The sequence below is a fragment of the Crocodylus porosus genome, unplaced genomic scaffold, assembly GCF_001723895.1.
Source record: "Crocodylus porosus isolate Cpor-Errol unplaced genomic scaffold, CroPor_comp1, whole genome shotgun sequence".
NCBI classification, from domain to species: Eukaryota; Metazoa; Chordata; order Crocodylia; family Crocodylidae; genus Crocodylus; species Crocodylus porosus.
Window position 1 is genome coordinate 23438607 of NW_017728921.1, and position 16345 is coordinate 23454951.

The 16345-nt window shown below is 46.2% G+C and overlaps 2 protein-coding genes across 6 annotated transcripts in view; one reads left to right on the plus strand and one right to left on the minus strand.

Annotated features, from left to right (window-relative positions):
* The window catches only part of CCDC157 (coiled-coil domain containing 157), a 23573-nt gene extending 16580 nt beyond the window's left edge, over positions 1–6993 (minus strand). The window contains exons 1-6 of one of the 5 annotated variants that reach the window (XM_019539269.1): positions 6632–6964; positions 3936–4107; positions 2351–3056; positions 1641–1718; positions 1287–1477; positions 619–1076 (exon numbers count right to left, since the gene is read on the minus strand). In XM_019539269.1, the coding sequence (XP_019394814.1) occupies positions 1020–1076; positions 1287–1477; positions 1641–1718; positions 2351–3056; positions 3936–4107; positions 6632–6879 (1452 nt within the window). In that variant the 5' untranslated portion in view covers positions 6880–6964 and the 3' untranslated portion in view covers positions 619–1019. Of the gene's footprint in view, positions 1–618; positions 1077–1286; positions 1495–1640; positions 1719–2350; positions 3057–3861; positions 4108–6631 lie in introns of those variants that run through there. The other 4 variants (XM_019539267.1, XM_019539268.1, XM_019539270.1 and 1 more) reach the window with 4 other exon arrangements.
* Positions 6994–7107: 114 nt separating this feature from the next.
* SF3A1 (splicing factor 3a subunit 1) overlaps positions 7108–16345 on the plus strand; it is a 21940-nt gene continuing 12702 nt past the window's right edge. The window contains exons 1-5 of the mRNA XM_019539273.1: positions 7108–7278; positions 10144–10256; positions 12423–12627; positions 13228–13485; positions 13972–14046. Coding sequence (XP_019394818.1) covers positions 7216–7278; positions 10144–10256; positions 12423–12627; positions 13228–13485; positions 13972–14046 — 714 coding nt within the window. The 5' untranslated portion in view covers positions 7108–7215. The remainder of the gene's footprint in view (positions 7279–10143; positions 10257–12422; positions 12628–13227; positions 13486–13971; positions 14047–16345) is intronic.

Genomic DNA, 16345 nt, shown 5'->3' on the forward strand with positions numbered 1-16345 from the left:
GGCTGGGGTTGGGGGAAGATTACTGTGTGGGGGGGCTCTGCTACATGGCCCCAGAGCCCCCACAGCTGCTGCTACTGCTGGTGAGTGCAGGGTTTGTTGTTTGTTTTTGATTCCCGGCCTGTTGGAGCCAGGCGGGGCCAGGGGGAGATCAGGGAGCAGGGGCAATATGGGGAAGCTCTGCCAGGAGGCCCCAGAGCCCCTGGTACAGCCAGTAAGTGCGGGGCTTTTTTTTTTTTTGAAGTGCCGAAACTAGGCTGGGGCCAGGTAGGGCAGCCATTGGGGCTTCTCCCACAGCTCCCCCCACCTGGGGAGAAGCAGGCACAGCTGAAGGAACCACAAGAACCTGTAGCCACCCAGCTTTGCCTGCCTCTCCCCAGTCGATCCGAATCTCTCCGAATAAGTGTCAAATATTCTGAAACTGATACGGTGAAATCAATTCAGGACAGCGATCCAAATCGCTGAATCAAATCACTGTCCTCTGAACTGGCTGAATCCAAATCAAATACTTCCCTATTCGCACAAGCCTAGTACAGGTCCTATCTATTCACAATGGTCCTTGCCTCTTTAAAAAAAAAAAATCAACTGGGTACAAGCAAAATCCATGAGGGGGCAGGAACTTCAGCCCAAAGACTACCCAGTCATGTATGCAGCTAACCAGTGATGCTCATCTTTTTAGACTGGTGGGCTATGTGCTTGTAACCCAGCTGCACTGCAGGCCATCATTCTCCTCCAGTTGGGGAGGGGGAGCAGGGAGTTGGGGGAAGTGGTTGCTAATGTCAGAGAGAGAGAGGAAAAAAAGCTTACCTCCAGTAAAATGTGCCTACCTAGAGGAGTTGAGAGGGAGAGAGAGAGAGAGAGAGAGAGAGAATAAGTAGTGTGTGCCATAATAGAGGAGAAAGGGAGGGAATAGGGAGGGCTGCAAAGGGGATCCATGAAACAGCACAAGGCAGAGGAAGGGGCTGGGCCAGGCCAAGCTGAGCCGCTTACTGTTGATTACCCATGCTGCAGGCCACATATGGTCACTTTGGGGGCTGGATCCATCCTGCAGGCCATAGATTCAGGTCCACTGATCTAGACTGAAACAGACTGGGGGCTCTTATGCTACCTAGCACCGTCCTGCCCAAAGTACAGCAGCAGAGGGAAGGAAGGAAGGGGAGACATAATATAAAAGGAATAGACAGAGGAGCATGGATTATGTCCAGCATGGGATGGACTGGTGGAAAATAGATGGGGATTACTTAAGGTACAGTAGAGAGCAGTAGGTCCTGGTCTTGCCATGGCTGTACCTCCTCATGCCTCAGCATGCTTTTCACTTTGGCCTTCTCCTTGTCCAACTGGATGGTGACCTTGCTGAGCTCCTGGCTTGTGCTTTCCAGCTGGCTGGTAACGACCTGCACTTGTTCTTGCAGCTTCAGCATCTGGCTCTTGTCTACCATTTTAGTCCTCATCTCCTCTAGCAGGGACATTTTGATCAGCTCTGGGAACACAGAACATCTTTTGCCCATTATTGAGGAAGAAAAGAAAGTATGATGTGCAATATAGCTGTTAGAAAGGGGCTCCTTCCACCTCCATGTTCTATGTACTGAGGGACGAGGGATGGGAGGGAGAGTAAGCTTTTCTGATAGGACTGGGAAACTTACCCAGCTCTTTCACAGTAGCTTGCTGTGATGCCAACTCCTCTTTCAAGGAAGAAATCCATTCCTCCAGCAAGGCAGTACCTAAATCAACAAGAACCAACTGCTTAAGAATCTTCCAAATCCCCTAGAGTAGCTAGCTGCACAAGACAAAGAGGCCATAAACAACCAATCAAACAATACCAAGACATTTATCAAGTAAATCTCAAATTCAAAGGGAGGGGGCAGGGAAAATATCCCAGTAAATCTGAGAGAGGCAAGGATTTATGGTGCTGTCTTTTATTGGACCAACTATATAGTTGGCACAATAAAAGATAGCACCGTAAGAAATCCTTGCCTCTTGCATAATTTCTGGGCCATCACAGCAACATCACTCTTATACTACCACAGCAAATCACCATCCTTTGATTGTCCTGTCAAAGCAAAGCAAAACTCTGCAGTGCTGACTAGGCCAGAGCCTGAAGTAGTCACCCTTTCAAAAGCAGAGAAGTGCATTAAATGAGACCCAATCTGCAATGTCTGGGCTCTCAATTATGAAATATACAGAAAAAGGAGAGACAATTGTCTGTTCATAAAGGATGAAATCTGGTCCCTCTAACATCAGAGAAAAAACTCCCACTAACATCAGTAAAAGTAGGATTTCAGCAGGAACCTTGATTGTTCTACTGTAAATGCCTCTTGATGTAAGGAAGGATAATCTGGGAATGGCGCCACACCTATCTTTGCATTCTCGCTGTCCTTCTCAAGTTTGGCCATGATCTCCTGGTTCTCTTTGTTCTTCTTTTCCAAACACTGCTTAGCTGCTTGCCTCTGCTGTTCCTGGATCTCCTTCTCCTGCTGAAGAACTCTGGCAAAGTCTTCAACCTGCTTTTTCAACTCATCCTTCTGTTTCTCAGATTCTTCCAGTTCTGTCTTCAAAGGATTTATAAGTTGCATCAGCATCCCAAGATGTTTATTGATCCGGGAGAGGTCCTTCATTTGTTCTGATGCCCAGTACCTCATGTCTGCAGCAGCAAGTGTCTTGTTAAACATGGTTTCCTCAATCATCTTCTGGAATTTGCACAGGGATGAAGGGATATTCTGGTTACGACAGATGCTCATGATGGCTTTGCTGACCTCCTGGAGGCTGGCCTGGGCACTGGCACAAGAATCACAGGGTACCAAGGATGATTCAATTGTCTGAGAATGGACACTATGGTTATTCCTGGTGATGCTATATGCAGATCTTGGCCGTGAGAGGTCGTTGATATAGTCTGGTACACTGAAGTTTTGTGATAGGCATGAAGTAGTTGCCTGTGTACAATCGAAAGATGTGCCCAATTCAGAAATTACAGGTGAACAGCTTCTCAAATGTTTGTTCTCAATTTTCAAATTCTGCAGTGTAGATTTCAGTGCAGAGACCTCTTTTCTGTTAGATTTATTCTAGCAGAGAAAGAAAAGATGAAGGTGAGGACATATGCTGTCATATGTAAATAATGCTAGGTCCAACACTGGACCGGGAAGCCAAGAACATGATACCCAGCTTTAAAAAAATGGAACCAAGCAAAGTGCAAACGTATGATTCCCCCAAGATACCAGTTTCCTTTCCCCTACTATTAGAGAAAGGGCAGGAAGTACAACCCTAATGCTCATACTGAGCACTGATGCATCATCATTGGGAAAGTATCAATCAGTCCTAGTGGCCCCACCTCAGTAAAGCATCACAGGGGCTGAAAGAACCCAAAGAGGAACTACAGAGTTACTAAGAGATCTGGTGAGGAGTCCCATCTAAAGCGAGCTGGGAAATACTAGGACTATTTCTCCTGAAAAAAGAAGCCTTGACTGAGGTAGAATGTTAGGTTACAAAAGGGACAGCAATTAGGGCCTCCTGTTAACATTGCCTCAACATGGGAAAAGGGTCACCTGAAGAAAGTAATGGAAGGTAAATTTTAAAGAAACAAAATACCACGCTTATTATGCATTGTGTAGACAGCCTGGAGAATTCCCCGATGCAGGGGGTGGAAAGTTAAATATAGTATTTGGTTACAAAAAAAAAAAGACTGGCTAATTTTCACACACTAATACCATTTTAGCTAATTCTGAAGATTGGATGAGGGTAAAGCTCATCTTGTGCCTCAGTGTTAATTGATCAATGAAGGTTCAGTCATGAATGCCACCCTATTCAAGCTGATCTACTGATCAGACATTTTTTCAGCCATCTGTGTAACAGCAGGGTGTCAACTATCACCAGACAGCATATCAGACTTAAGAGAGCAGTGGTTTGGCTAAGTATAGCAATATCCTATGTAAGAGTGACCCTACCTCACTCACAGACTGCTGATAGAGGGCTCCCAGTTTCAGCATGCTGTTCCAGTACTTCCTCACAGTCAGCCCAACAGACATGCAGGGTCCCACTGCCTGAGGAGGAGGCACGGCTTGTTCATTGACAAGATTTTCTGCATAGCCAGTGAAGCTCTGAAGCAGCAACAGCAGCCTTTGACAGAAAAGAAATCCAGCTTAGAGCTGTATTAACCTGAACACAGAGAAAGGGTCTTTCCTTGCAGGTTGCTACAACCTTGCAAATCTAGGGGGTGGGGTATGTTCAGGTTTGCATATGCAAAGCACCAAAGCAAGTGATTGAGACAGCATCAATGGGCAACATATGCCCATTCTTCCTGGGCCTTTTGAGACTGGAAACCAAGTGGAGGGGAACATTTGTGCAACTCTTCTTCTCAATTCTGAATCACTCTAGGCAGCAACATGCATCAGGGTTGAGGTCCTGTCCAAAGGCACAGAATCAAAGCAGTGTTTTCTTTGAGATGGGATACATGGAGGTAGTCCCTGGTTTGGCCCTGTACCTGGGCCTCCCAGCTGTGTGGGGATGACTCATAAGTGGGCTTTTATTAAAGCTATTACAGGCTCTGGGAAGGCCAAACTGCTAGGGCCAGGCTTTTAGAAACAGCAGTGGGATTAATAAGATTTGTGTTCTAATTTTGGTTCTGTCAAACTCTATGAGACTTTAGGTAAGTCAGTTAATGTGTGCATTGGCTTCCCAATTTGCAGAGCAAAGATTACAATGTCTATTCCATAAAAGGTGGGGATGATTAGTTAAAATTTATAACTTACTTTGAACAGATGTAAGTTACAGAAATACAAACCATTATATAGCCATGTTAAATTTGTGCTCTCAATTTGCAATAAATACATGTGAGTGTTAAAAGAATGCTAAGGTTACAAAGTCAGGCAATACCAGAATTAAGGATGCCCATGTAACCTTAAATGAACTCACTTGCATCTATGCATTATATCATCCTCAATTACACAGCTATATATTATTTTTTATTAAAGGATGCTTGCCTCATTCAGCACACAGGCTGACTGGTGCTTCACTAAACAGTATGCTTTCTGTTTTCTCCTCATAATTCAGTGTGTGGTCTCAAGCCTTATCTACTGAACAGTACCCAAACACTGTTCTAAAGACCAAATGGTTACTTTTCTCCTGGGTGCTCCTTACTGAAGTACCTGATCCTTTCCATAAATGAGTTTCTCTGCCTCAGTCACTAATCACTACACAGCACGAGGCAGGAGTCCTACAGACAACAATCTTCTTTACTACACAACCCTGATTCTCCTACAGGATAGGTCTATCCTGGGTACTGAATGAGGCATGTAATCTGGTAACTGAGAGGAAGGTGCATGCTCAGTTGCTCTGTGGAAATGGCAAATGCACAATCTGGTCAGCACAAGAAGCTGAGGTAAACCAGGGCAGGCTCAGTAAGACTGAACTTTTCAGGGCTTTTACTGTCAAATGGGGATAAAGATGAGATTCTGCTTTACTTTGTGTGCCTGAATAGCAGCTCTCCAGCATGTCAGTGGCCTTTTAAGCACTTATATACAATTACCACTTGCTAGACAATTTCCCTCAACCAGTAAACTATTAGGACTAAACCATAGGAGGGTCTTGCTGCTTCCTGATTTTTTCCTGAAGCTAATGCTCAGGTACAGGCATACAGTCATAAACCTCCCACCTCATCTGTCGCCTAGTGAGCATGCTCAGCTTAGTCACACACACTTGCATGTCCACACTGCAGAAAAGAGAATTGCAAACTGTGCGTAAGTGCCTAAAAGGCCATTTACACAGCTGGAAAACTGCACAAAGAGACTAAGGGAACTGGGGTTATTTACTCTGCAGAAGAGAAGACTGAGGGGGGATTCAATAGCAGCCTTCAACTACCTGAAGGGAGGTCTGAAAGAGGATGGAGCTGGACTGTTCTCAGTGGTGACAGATGACAGAAAAAGGAGCAACTAAATAAGCCCAGTCCCCTCAGCCTCTCCTCATAAATTATGTGCCCCAACCCCCCAAATCATTTTCATTGCTCTAGGCTGGACTCTCCAACTCGTCCACATCCTTTCTGTACTGGGGGGCCAAAACTGGACACAGTACTCCAGATGTGGCCTCACCAGCCCAGAACAGAGAGGACACTTCCTAGGGCTTTACAACCTTACAGCCCTAAGAGGCCATTTATGGCACTACAAGTGGCATGCCTGTCCGGGGCCCAGAATCTTTCCAAACCTGGGCACTTGGCCACATCTGGGCAAGGTCTCTCAGGGAAAACAGGCGCCTCCCTGCAGCAGAGTCCCACTTCAAAGCCCCAAGGTCTTAGCGCTTCTTAAAGAAGACGCCGGGGGGTGGCTTCGATGCTTTTTTCACAGCTTTGCTCTCGGAGCAGAAACGCTGGGTACAAGTTGTAGCCGAGGCTGGGCCCGGCACGGACGGTGCTTGGCAACCGCGTTACCGGGACACAGGCAACATGTCGGAGGAGCTGCAGCCTCTCACCAGCAACGCTGCCCGGGACCGGCTTGTGCCGGCACCCGATGCTTCGGGCCGCCCGGAGCTGCGAGGCTATAGCTTAACTAGGGCCCCCCGCAGTGCCCGCCACAAAGCCGCGGCTGCCGGGCGGGGGGCGCCGGGGCTCGGGCCGCTGTACTGAGCCGGGCAGGAGCCCCCGTCCTCCCACCTGTCGATCACCAGCTCCAGAAGCGCCACGTGGGAGCGGCGCGTGAGCTCGGCGTCGCCCTCCACGTAGTCGTAGCGCTGCAGCAGCGCCACCACGTCCAGCTCGCAGGACAGCCGGTCGGGGAACTTCCAGGAGCGGCAGCGCGCGGGCCCAGCCCGGCCGCACACGTCGGCGATGGCGCCCTGCAGGTCAGTCACGTCCCGCCGCAGGCTCTCCACACACGTGCGCCCACCCGCCGGCTGCGCCATCGGGCCTGGGGCACCCCGCGTCACTCGTTACCCCCGCAACCGCGCGGCCCCGCCCCGGGCGGGACCATTTTCCCGAGGGGAGGCTCGGAGGGCCCTGAAGCCGCTCCCGCAATGGAACGCTCCAAATCCCTCCCCCTTGTCTCCCCGGAACGTCGCCCCCCTCCCCTGCGGAACGTTCTACTGGACTGCGTGCGCATTTCCTGCGCTGGTTGGGCTGCGTGCGCATCCTTCGGGGCTGCCGCCATCTTGTGCGCGGTGGTGCGGGCTTGGGTGTGCGGAGTTGTGTCCGCGCTTCTCGGGACCAGGCAAGGCCCGGTGGGGCCCTAAGGCGGCACCATGCCGGCCGGACCCGTGCAGGCCCTTCCGCCGGCGCAGCCCACGCCCCCAGAGGGCAAACAGGTACCGGCGCGAGGCGGGGCCTGGGCCTCCCCAGGGAGTCCGCGGCACTCGGGGGCGCTCCCAGCATGCAGCGGGAGTAGAGGAAGGGGAACGTTTCGCCGAAGGGGGCATCGCTGGCTCGCAAGAGGCCTGAGCCCTGAGAGCTCTTACATCCCGGGCTGAGCCCCCTCGTCCCTGCCTCCAGCCCTCTCCCACGCCTGTTTATAGGGGTTTTTTTAACGCATTTTTGCTGGGGCCAGGCTTTTAGCAACAGCCGTGGGATTAATAAGATTTGTGTTCTAGTTTTGATTCTGTCAAATTCTGACTATGATCAGTTCACTAGACGTCTGTTCCAGTGCAGAGCACAGAGTTGTTGCCTCGAAGCTGCATGGTACACGTGGAGATCCCAAGCCACTGAAGTGTAGCTGCTCACAGAAACGGGGCGCGATGCCTGTGTGAGATGGGTCATGACGAATAATTGCATATTAACTAGGGATGCTGGTGATAGCCGTGTCAGTCTAAGGACATAGGCAGGCAAGGTTCCTTGAGTAGATGAGATCTCTTTTATTAGACCAACTGAGTAGCTGGAGCAAAGTTCTTAGCAAGCTTTCAGGCACAGTCACCCTTCTTCAGGTGTAGAGACCTGAAGAAATGAGAGAAGCTAAAAGTGTGGCAGGATGTCAGTGAGAATGTAAATAGGTAGAAATTAGAAAGGGGGGGAAGAGAGCAAGGGAAGAAGGCTAAAGGGGGACATTAAAGTGATATAGACTACAAGGTGAAAAAGAGGCTGTCAGAGAGACAATAGTTGGAGATCAGGAAAACAGGAATGAGAGTAACTCAAAAGTGTGAGAGGGTGTAGCAAAAATGTAAATAGGTAGAAAGGAGAAACAACAGGTAAAGCAGGGGAGGGATGGGAAGAAAGCAGGGAAGAAAAGGCCAAAGGGAAATATTACAGAGAATAATACAAGGTAAGAAAGAGGCTCTCAATGAAGAAGGAAATAGTAGGAAATCAGGGAGACAACAGGCAGAAAAGAAGGGGAGGGGAGAAAAAGTGTGGGAAAAGAAGAATATAAGAGGTAAGGTCAAGCAAAGTACCTGGTGAATCAGATGTCAGGCAGGTTGTAATGTGTCATAAATCCAGTGTATATTGAGTCCATGATTTTTTGTATCCAGTAGATTTATGAAGCAAAGTTCACAGGCTCATCTATGGAAGGTGTTTTGTAAGTTCCCTTTGAGGATTAGAACTGAGAGATGGGAGAGGGAGTGATTCTTCCTGTGAGAAGTGTGCCCCCACAAGTAGTTGGGTATTCTTGTCTTTGATAGATTTTCAGTTAATTCTGGTACACAGTTTGGTTTCTCTTACATATTTTCCATCAGGGCATCTGGTGCACTTGGATGAGATGCATAACATTTCTGGAAGTGCAGATATAAGATCTAGGAATGGTGATGGTTTTGTTGTGGGGTGTAGTTATTGTGGGGGTGGAGAAGATATGTTGGCAGGTTTTGCATTTCTTGTTGTGGCATGGTCTGGATCCATTCAGTGTGGTTTGAGCTGCAGGGAGTTTGCTTCTGGTGATGAGGTTAGCAAGGTTTGGTGCTTGTTTCAATGCTAGGATGGGTGGGTCTGGAAAGATCTGTTTCAGAGAGGGGTCTTCTAGAATAGGTTGCAGTTGTGTTAGGATTTTCCATGCAAGTTCCAGGGAAGGGTTGTATGCCAGGTAATGGTGTGAGGTTTGTGTGGATTTTCTTTTTGTACTGCAGCAAACCATCACGTGGTATCTGGATATTTTTCAAAAGTTCAATCCATCTCTCTGGAGGAATGTCCTTGTTGGTTGATGGACCTTTTGAGATTTGGGAGGTAGTGGTCACAGGTATTTTTCTCACTTGAAATTCAGTGGTATTGAAGAGCTTGGCTGTATATTGTAGCTTTCTTGGTGTGTTTAGGGTGATTGCTTGTTCTGTGTAGATATGTATGTTGGTCTGTGGGTTTCTTATACATGGTGATTTGAATTTTACCATCTTGGATATTGATCATGGTGTCCAAAAAGGAAATGCTGGTTTTGGAGTATTCAAGCAATAGTCTATGGGGAGGGGTGATGATTGTTGAGTCATTGTGGCTATGGGGTGGGCTTATAGCCACCCCTTCCCAGCACCGTCCACCCTGAACACAGCCCTAGCCCAGCCTCCCCCTGCTCCCCCTGGAAAGAGGCTGACACAGTCCCTGGCCCCAAGCCAACAGCAGGCAGCCCACCTGTGCCACACACGTTTGGGGGGCACATGCTCCCCATGCCTCCCCTGGGGTGTGTGCAGTGGCAGGGAGCTGCACATCCCCTCATGCCCTGTCCCTTCGCCTGCCAGACAAGCTGCCCATAGCTTCTTCCTGTTTCCGGCCCCAGGGTTTGCATTGTACCATCCTGGCTGGGCAGAGCCTTCCCGTGCCCCAATCCCTCCCTCACTGTGGGGACGTTGGTCTGCCCCGCCTTCCACCACTTTTACCCCCCCCCGACTTACCAGCTGGACGGTGCTTTCCAGGCTGCGTTCCTGGCCATGTGCGTGCTGTGGCTGCACACATGGACGCAGCATTTATTAGTGACATCAGCAACACCAGCCCAAAAAAAGCTGATTGCCAGTAATGTTAATTTTCCTCTTATTGGTGCTGATCTGGTATGTGACTGATGTAGGCTAATTGCAGGTTCAATAGCAAAGTATAAGCTTCCTTCTCCCATCTTCACGTGAACATGATGCACGGTGTGACAAAACTTCTTTGGTTAAAAGAGCAGGCAGCATAGTAACACTGTAAAAAAAAAAAAAAAAACCACAAACCAAAAACAGAAAACCAAAAAAAACAAAACAAAAACCAAACACCCTCCTGTTTTGTTCTTACAGCCAGAAGAGGAGCCAAAAGAAGAAGCAGCACCAGCCAAACCTGTTGTGGGAATTATTTACCCTCCGCCGGAGGTCAGGAATATTGTTGATAAGACTGCCAGCTTCGTAGCCAGGTAAATGCTACTACATTAGACTGTTTCTTGGGATTATCACACCCTTAGAAGTGATGATGCCTACATAGACCTACAAACTGGAGACGGTCTTCATGTTCATCATCATCATCAGGTGGATGGGGATAATTGGAGCAGTCTTGTAAAATAATAATTAAATTTCCAGTTCAGGTGAAAAAGCTACTTACTGATCTTTGCTAGAAGGCTGGTGGTAGGGGAAAAAAGCAAGGTTCTACTTAACTGTCAAAAGATATAATCTGAAAGTAAGAAAAATGGAGTACCTGCCAAGAGAACAAAAAAGAGAAACTAGTGATTTGGTGCATAAAAGCAGATGTTGGATAACCCTTTTATCCTAGGGTCCTACTGGCATAAAAGCCTATTGTCCCACTTCAGGTTTCTGTGAAGTATCCAATATAACATTTTTTCTCTTGGATAATAGGGGCTAGTTGAATTAGTCCAAGGACAAAAACTACATGTGTCCAGGGCTATGCCACTCCCAGGTTTTGATCTGGAACCAATCCAAATGTGATGTATTTTTACCCCATGAAATTTTAAGTTAAATGAAAGTATAGTGATAATCAAAACCGAATAGTAAGTTATAAAATGTCAAGAACCAAACTATAGTAAAATCTTTGTTATCTGGCATCCCTGGGGTGAGGTGATTGCTGGTTATTTAAAAATTCTGGTTATCTGAAATAAACCCAGCAGGATTTTTCAGATAATGTTGGGGAAAGCAGAAACTGCACAAGGGAGTGGCGGCAGCTGCTGTGTATGGACTCCGCCTCCCCCCACCTCGCATCTAGCTGGCTGACCAGAAATTACAGTTAATAGAATTTCTGATTACTTAAATGCCAGATAACAAAGATTTTTACTGTTCTCACCTTTTTATTGTTGGAGTGTGAGTATGCGGCCTTGTACTGATTCAGTCTGTATGCAGTAAGTCTAGAAGCAGACATTCAGTATTTTGGGGGTGGTGTTGAATATCAAGTTTAAAAAGTTAAAATGTGATCTAAAGATACTTGAAAATACTCTTGCTGCAGTATTCAGTTGTAATTTACCTCTAAGCATGATTGGGTATGCTGTGGAGTGTATAAATGTCACACTTGAGAATTGTTTAGGTTGTGATATTTTGATGTAAACAGGGAAGAAGAATTTTTGCAAATCCAAGAGGAGGCTTTGTGTGTCCCCCCCCCATTCAGCATGGGGATGGGGGGGTCCTATATTTTAGATTTGATTATGGAGGGGCAGGCAGCAGATGCAGCTTTGACTCCAGCCCCAAGCCCAGATGGGAGCCAGGGTCAGAGCCACAGCTGCCGCATGCTCCCCTCCCCCCTATCTTCACCTGCCACTGCAGCCTCTACCCCTTCCCTCCTAGGAGGGAATGGAGCTAGAGCTGTGTTTGACAGTAAGGATGGGGTGGGGCAGGGGCTGTTGAGAGGCAGGTCTCAGGGGTTTCAGATACCATAGGGTGTGGGGGATGTAGGTAGGCTGCTGGGGAAGCAAGTAGGGAGGGATGATAGGGAGAAGACAAGGAGGATGCCTGGCCCCCTGCTGGCACTTTACCTACTGTAGCAGTGGAGGGGAGACAAATTTAAGATGACCCTTTAATATGTTAGATGTTATCATTTCCAGTGATACAATCTTTTTAAATTTTCTGTATATGTAATTACCGGGGGTGGTCATCTTAAATTCAAAGTCATCTTGCATTTGGTTAAATATGGTATACAACTGCTGTGCTCTGAACACTTTCCTCTTTAGTGCTTGTGCATGCACCTTATGATGTAGCAATACCTGCATGGTCAATCATTAATCCATAAACTTTCGTCTTAGCCAGTAAGCAGTATATAACTCTGTGGCATAGAGCCAAATTTGAGTAATGCAAACAATTAGGGATGTAGGATTTTAACCATCATAAAATATATTGTCAATATGGTGCTGAAATTAAAACAGGTGGTCCAAATGCCTGCATGTAAAAATTGTGTGGGTCAGCGGTTGACTGCTGTATTGATTATGATTTATTTGCATTTTTTTCAGAAATCACACTATGTTCCTAGGCAAATAAGTGTTCTATTCTGAGGGGAACTTTGTGCATAGACATAGCTTTTAATAACTGATGAGTTAACAGTTGAATCCCTTCTTTGCTAAATTAATCTTTTTCTCCACTTCTAGAAATGGTCCAGAGTTTGAAGCTCGAATTCGCCAGAATGAAATAAACAACCCAAAGTTTAATTTCTTGAATCCTAATGATCCCTACCATGCATACTACCGGCACAAAGTTAGTGAGTTCAAGGAGGGGAAGGCACAGGAGCCCTCAGCTGCTGTTCCCAAGGTCATGCAACAGCAGCAAAGTACCCAGCAACAGCTTCCTCAGAAGGTAAACTGTTCATTTTTGCTGTTTTTCAAAGGTTGGCTTATAGGGAATTGGTTCCTCTGTTCTGATATAGTCTCTTTCAGCCTCCTTGTCTGAACTCTGCAAGGAGTGTAGTGGGGCTTGTTGCATGTATGTATGTTCCAAGGGAGTTATTCCAAGAGTCTCTTCTCCTGTTATATTGACTAATCTCACAGTATGGAGTACAGAAGGCTGCTGATTAATCTTAAGCTAGGTCAGGCATAAATTAAATGGGAAGTGGCCACAAGCTGAACTTGCCTTCTTCAGTTAGTAAGTGATCAAATTTTCTGTAGTAGTGTCCATATTAGGAGAGTATAGCTAATTCTCACCTCTGTTCCCAACTTTCTTTGTTGCCCGAGTAACTTTTTATCCACTTCAGTAGACCTGTCCTACAGTGAGCCATATTATGCAGTGTTACCTTTGCCTTCCTTGCAGTTATGGCCCTATGGGTATTTTTCAAAACTTTTTCCATTAATAAAAAAACCATAGGGGAATCAGCTTTCCCAAGCATTACTAAGGAGGACTCAGTAATAGGTTTTTTTTTTTCCAGCTTGATTATTGAGCTGTCATTTTTCTCTTCTGTAGGTGCAAGCTCAGGTGATCCAGGAAACGGTTGTCCCAAAGGAGCCACCTCCAGAATTTGAGTTCATTGCTGATCCTCCCTCCATTTCTGCCTTTGACTTGGATGTGGTGAAGTTGACTGCACAGTTTGTAGCTCGGAATGGCCGACAGTTCTTAACTCAGCTGATGCAGAAAGAACAGAGGAACTATCAGTTTGACTTCCTGCGACCACAGCATAGTCTTTTTAACTATTTCACTAAACTGGTTGAACAGTACACCAAGGTATGTTGAGGACTTCTCCCTTGGGGTAGTGTCTCATGTGCCACACTGAATGATTTGGCTGCAAAAGTGATTTCAAGGACTGAGCTATAGGAAATAATAGCCAGACTAAAAAGACATAAAACAGATGACCACTTTTTAAATACCCTTTTTTGGGTAGAGGGCATGAATATGTGTTTTGGGACTCTTTTGGAAAAATGTGTACTGTCTAGTATAACCCTGAGTTGGGAGCATCAAGCACTACTGTGATAAAGATAAAAGTAAGGAAGAGGATGAAATGGGAGTGAGCCAGCGTCTCATGCCCAAGTATTGGTAATAGTTAAAATCAGGGAAGTAAGAAGAGAAATGGAATTTAGCTTAAGATAATCCATTAATAAGAAATATTTTTGCCACTGTAGTAACAGGATAACTTGTGCTAAGGACAAGTCACTTAATTATAAACTATTATGTATGACAGTCACTGGTGATCTCCTGAAAAATGTATTTCAGATCTTGATTCCACCTAAAGGCTTACTTATCAAACTTAAGAAGGAAGCTGAAAATCCCAAAGAAGTCTTGGATCAGGTAACTTGTTGATAATTTCTACAACTACTTCAACATTTAAGTTCTAGTCTGAGTTATTTAGAGGTGATGAGCTCAAAACCAGAAATAATTAACAGTGACTTTGAGTAGGAGAAGTAAAGATATGCCTGTACTGCACTTACAGAAATGCATGGTGTTGAGACTTGCTTGGTTTATTACAACAAGTCTAACTGGCAGCAGAGTTCAGCACAGGCAGTGTTGACACATCAGTGGCACAGAGCCGCTGGAAATTTTAAATAGACTTTCAAACATGGTGAAAATAAACTGGCCTGCACATTCACTTACACAGTGCACTGTAAAATTTCAGAGTTACACATTTTTCCTTCCCAAAGAGCTTACAGTCTTGACATCTTGATATCACCTCCTTGGCATATTTACTTCTAGAAACTTAATTAGGGATGCACTGAGCATTGGGTACTGATACAAAGAAAACTTAATGTATCAGAAGTTGGCCATATCAGGCTGATAATTTCACTGATAAATGGCCCATGCATACACACAGTTAAAGTGCAGTACAGGTGGCGAGGAGCACAGCCCATCGGCATGGAAAGCTGCCTCCAGCTGGTAAATCTGGTGTGGTGGAAGGGGCTGGGAGGGGGGAAGATCAAGGCACCTGTGCTGAGAGAGGGTGTAGGGCTGGGGCAAGGGCAGCTCAGCCAGGGTGGGATGGGCACGGCATGGAGCTGCAGCTCATCCAGAGGTGGAAGCAGCTGTGTGCTGCTCATCCAGTGCGCTGCTTGGTCAGCTGCTGGTCCAGTGGCTCATCTGGCAGCTTCCACTGGGGCTGGGAGGGGGCGCATGTACCCACCAGATCTGCGTGGGGTAGGCTAGAGCTGCACCAAGCTCTTCCTGGCGGGGCAGGGCTGTGCTGGGAAGGGTCTGTGGTGAACTTGTGGCTGCAGGCCCTGCCCCACACAGATCTGGCGGCACATGCCCCTGCTCCTGGTCAAGTGGCGGGAGCCACCCCCCCTGGATGGGTGGTACCCTGGCTGGGCAGTGCTTGGCCCGCAACCTCCCTCACTGTGGCCGTCTTGATCTGCCCCCCTCTGCACTTCCCTCCCCCTTTCCCTTTCACCACACCAGACTTACCAGCTGAAGGTAGCTCTCCATGCTGCCAGGCTGGGTATTGGAAATCGGATTGGTATTAGCCAATTTGCCTCCTTAAAAATCGGCTATTGGTATCGGCCACAAAAATCTGTATCAGTGCACCGCTACTCTTAATAGATAGTACCTCATCTTTTTAAATCCTGCTTTTTTTCCCTAGAGCAACTACTTTAGTAGTTGGCAAGTGACTTTGTTTAATGATAAAAGTTCTTTGGAACTTGTGAATTTTTGCCAGTATTTGAGGCATGACCCTTAGAATTCTCAATAATATTCACGTTGCCTTTACATATATAGCTGAACGTATGCAATAGCAAACAGTCTTTGACATCACTGTGAGTTTTGTCTAATCACTGCAGGATCAGACCCACTATTTTGACATTTCAGTTGATTTTTGTATGCCTACGTAGCTGCTTGGTTATATCAGTGTGTCAGTGTTCATCACTTAGTAGAACTGTACTTAGCAGAGCTCTCGTAATTGTAATAACTGATGATTCTAATAAGTTGCAGCCAAATAAAGTGAGGAAAATCAAAAGGTCATATGGAGTCATGTTAAATAACTCTGTGATATTGGTACTTTGTGCTTTACTTGCTTTACTACAATAAAGTAGCAATCTAGCTGCATAACGGATATGCATGCATACAGGCAATGTGAACTGAAGTAGACCTGATTCTGATAGCCAGTGGGGGAGGGAAAGCCTGTATGCATAATTATGGTTTAGAATTAAAATCTTAGAATGACTGATTCTATAAAACTATATAGTAATAAGCAAGGATCCTGGTTTTCTCTGTTTTAAAAATCACAAATTCTCTGATTTGGGGGTGGAGAAAACCCTGAAAATTCTCCAAATCCTCATTTTTCCACAAATTAAAATGAAATGCTACTATATATAGTTGAACACAATATTGATATATTTATAGTTTTCAAGCAATTTGGAAGCCTAACAGTGCCTCAGTCATTAATTCTAAGTACCTATATATTTTGGCATTTCACAGATTTCATAGATTTCATAGACATTAGGGCTGGAAGGGACCTCGGGAGATCATAGAGTCCAGCCCCCTGCCCGAAGGGCAGGAAGTCAGCTGGGTCATAGGATCGCAGCAAGATAAGCATCCAATTTACTCTTGAAGGTGTTCAATGTAGGTGCTTGAACCACCTCCGCTGGCAGACTGTTCCAGA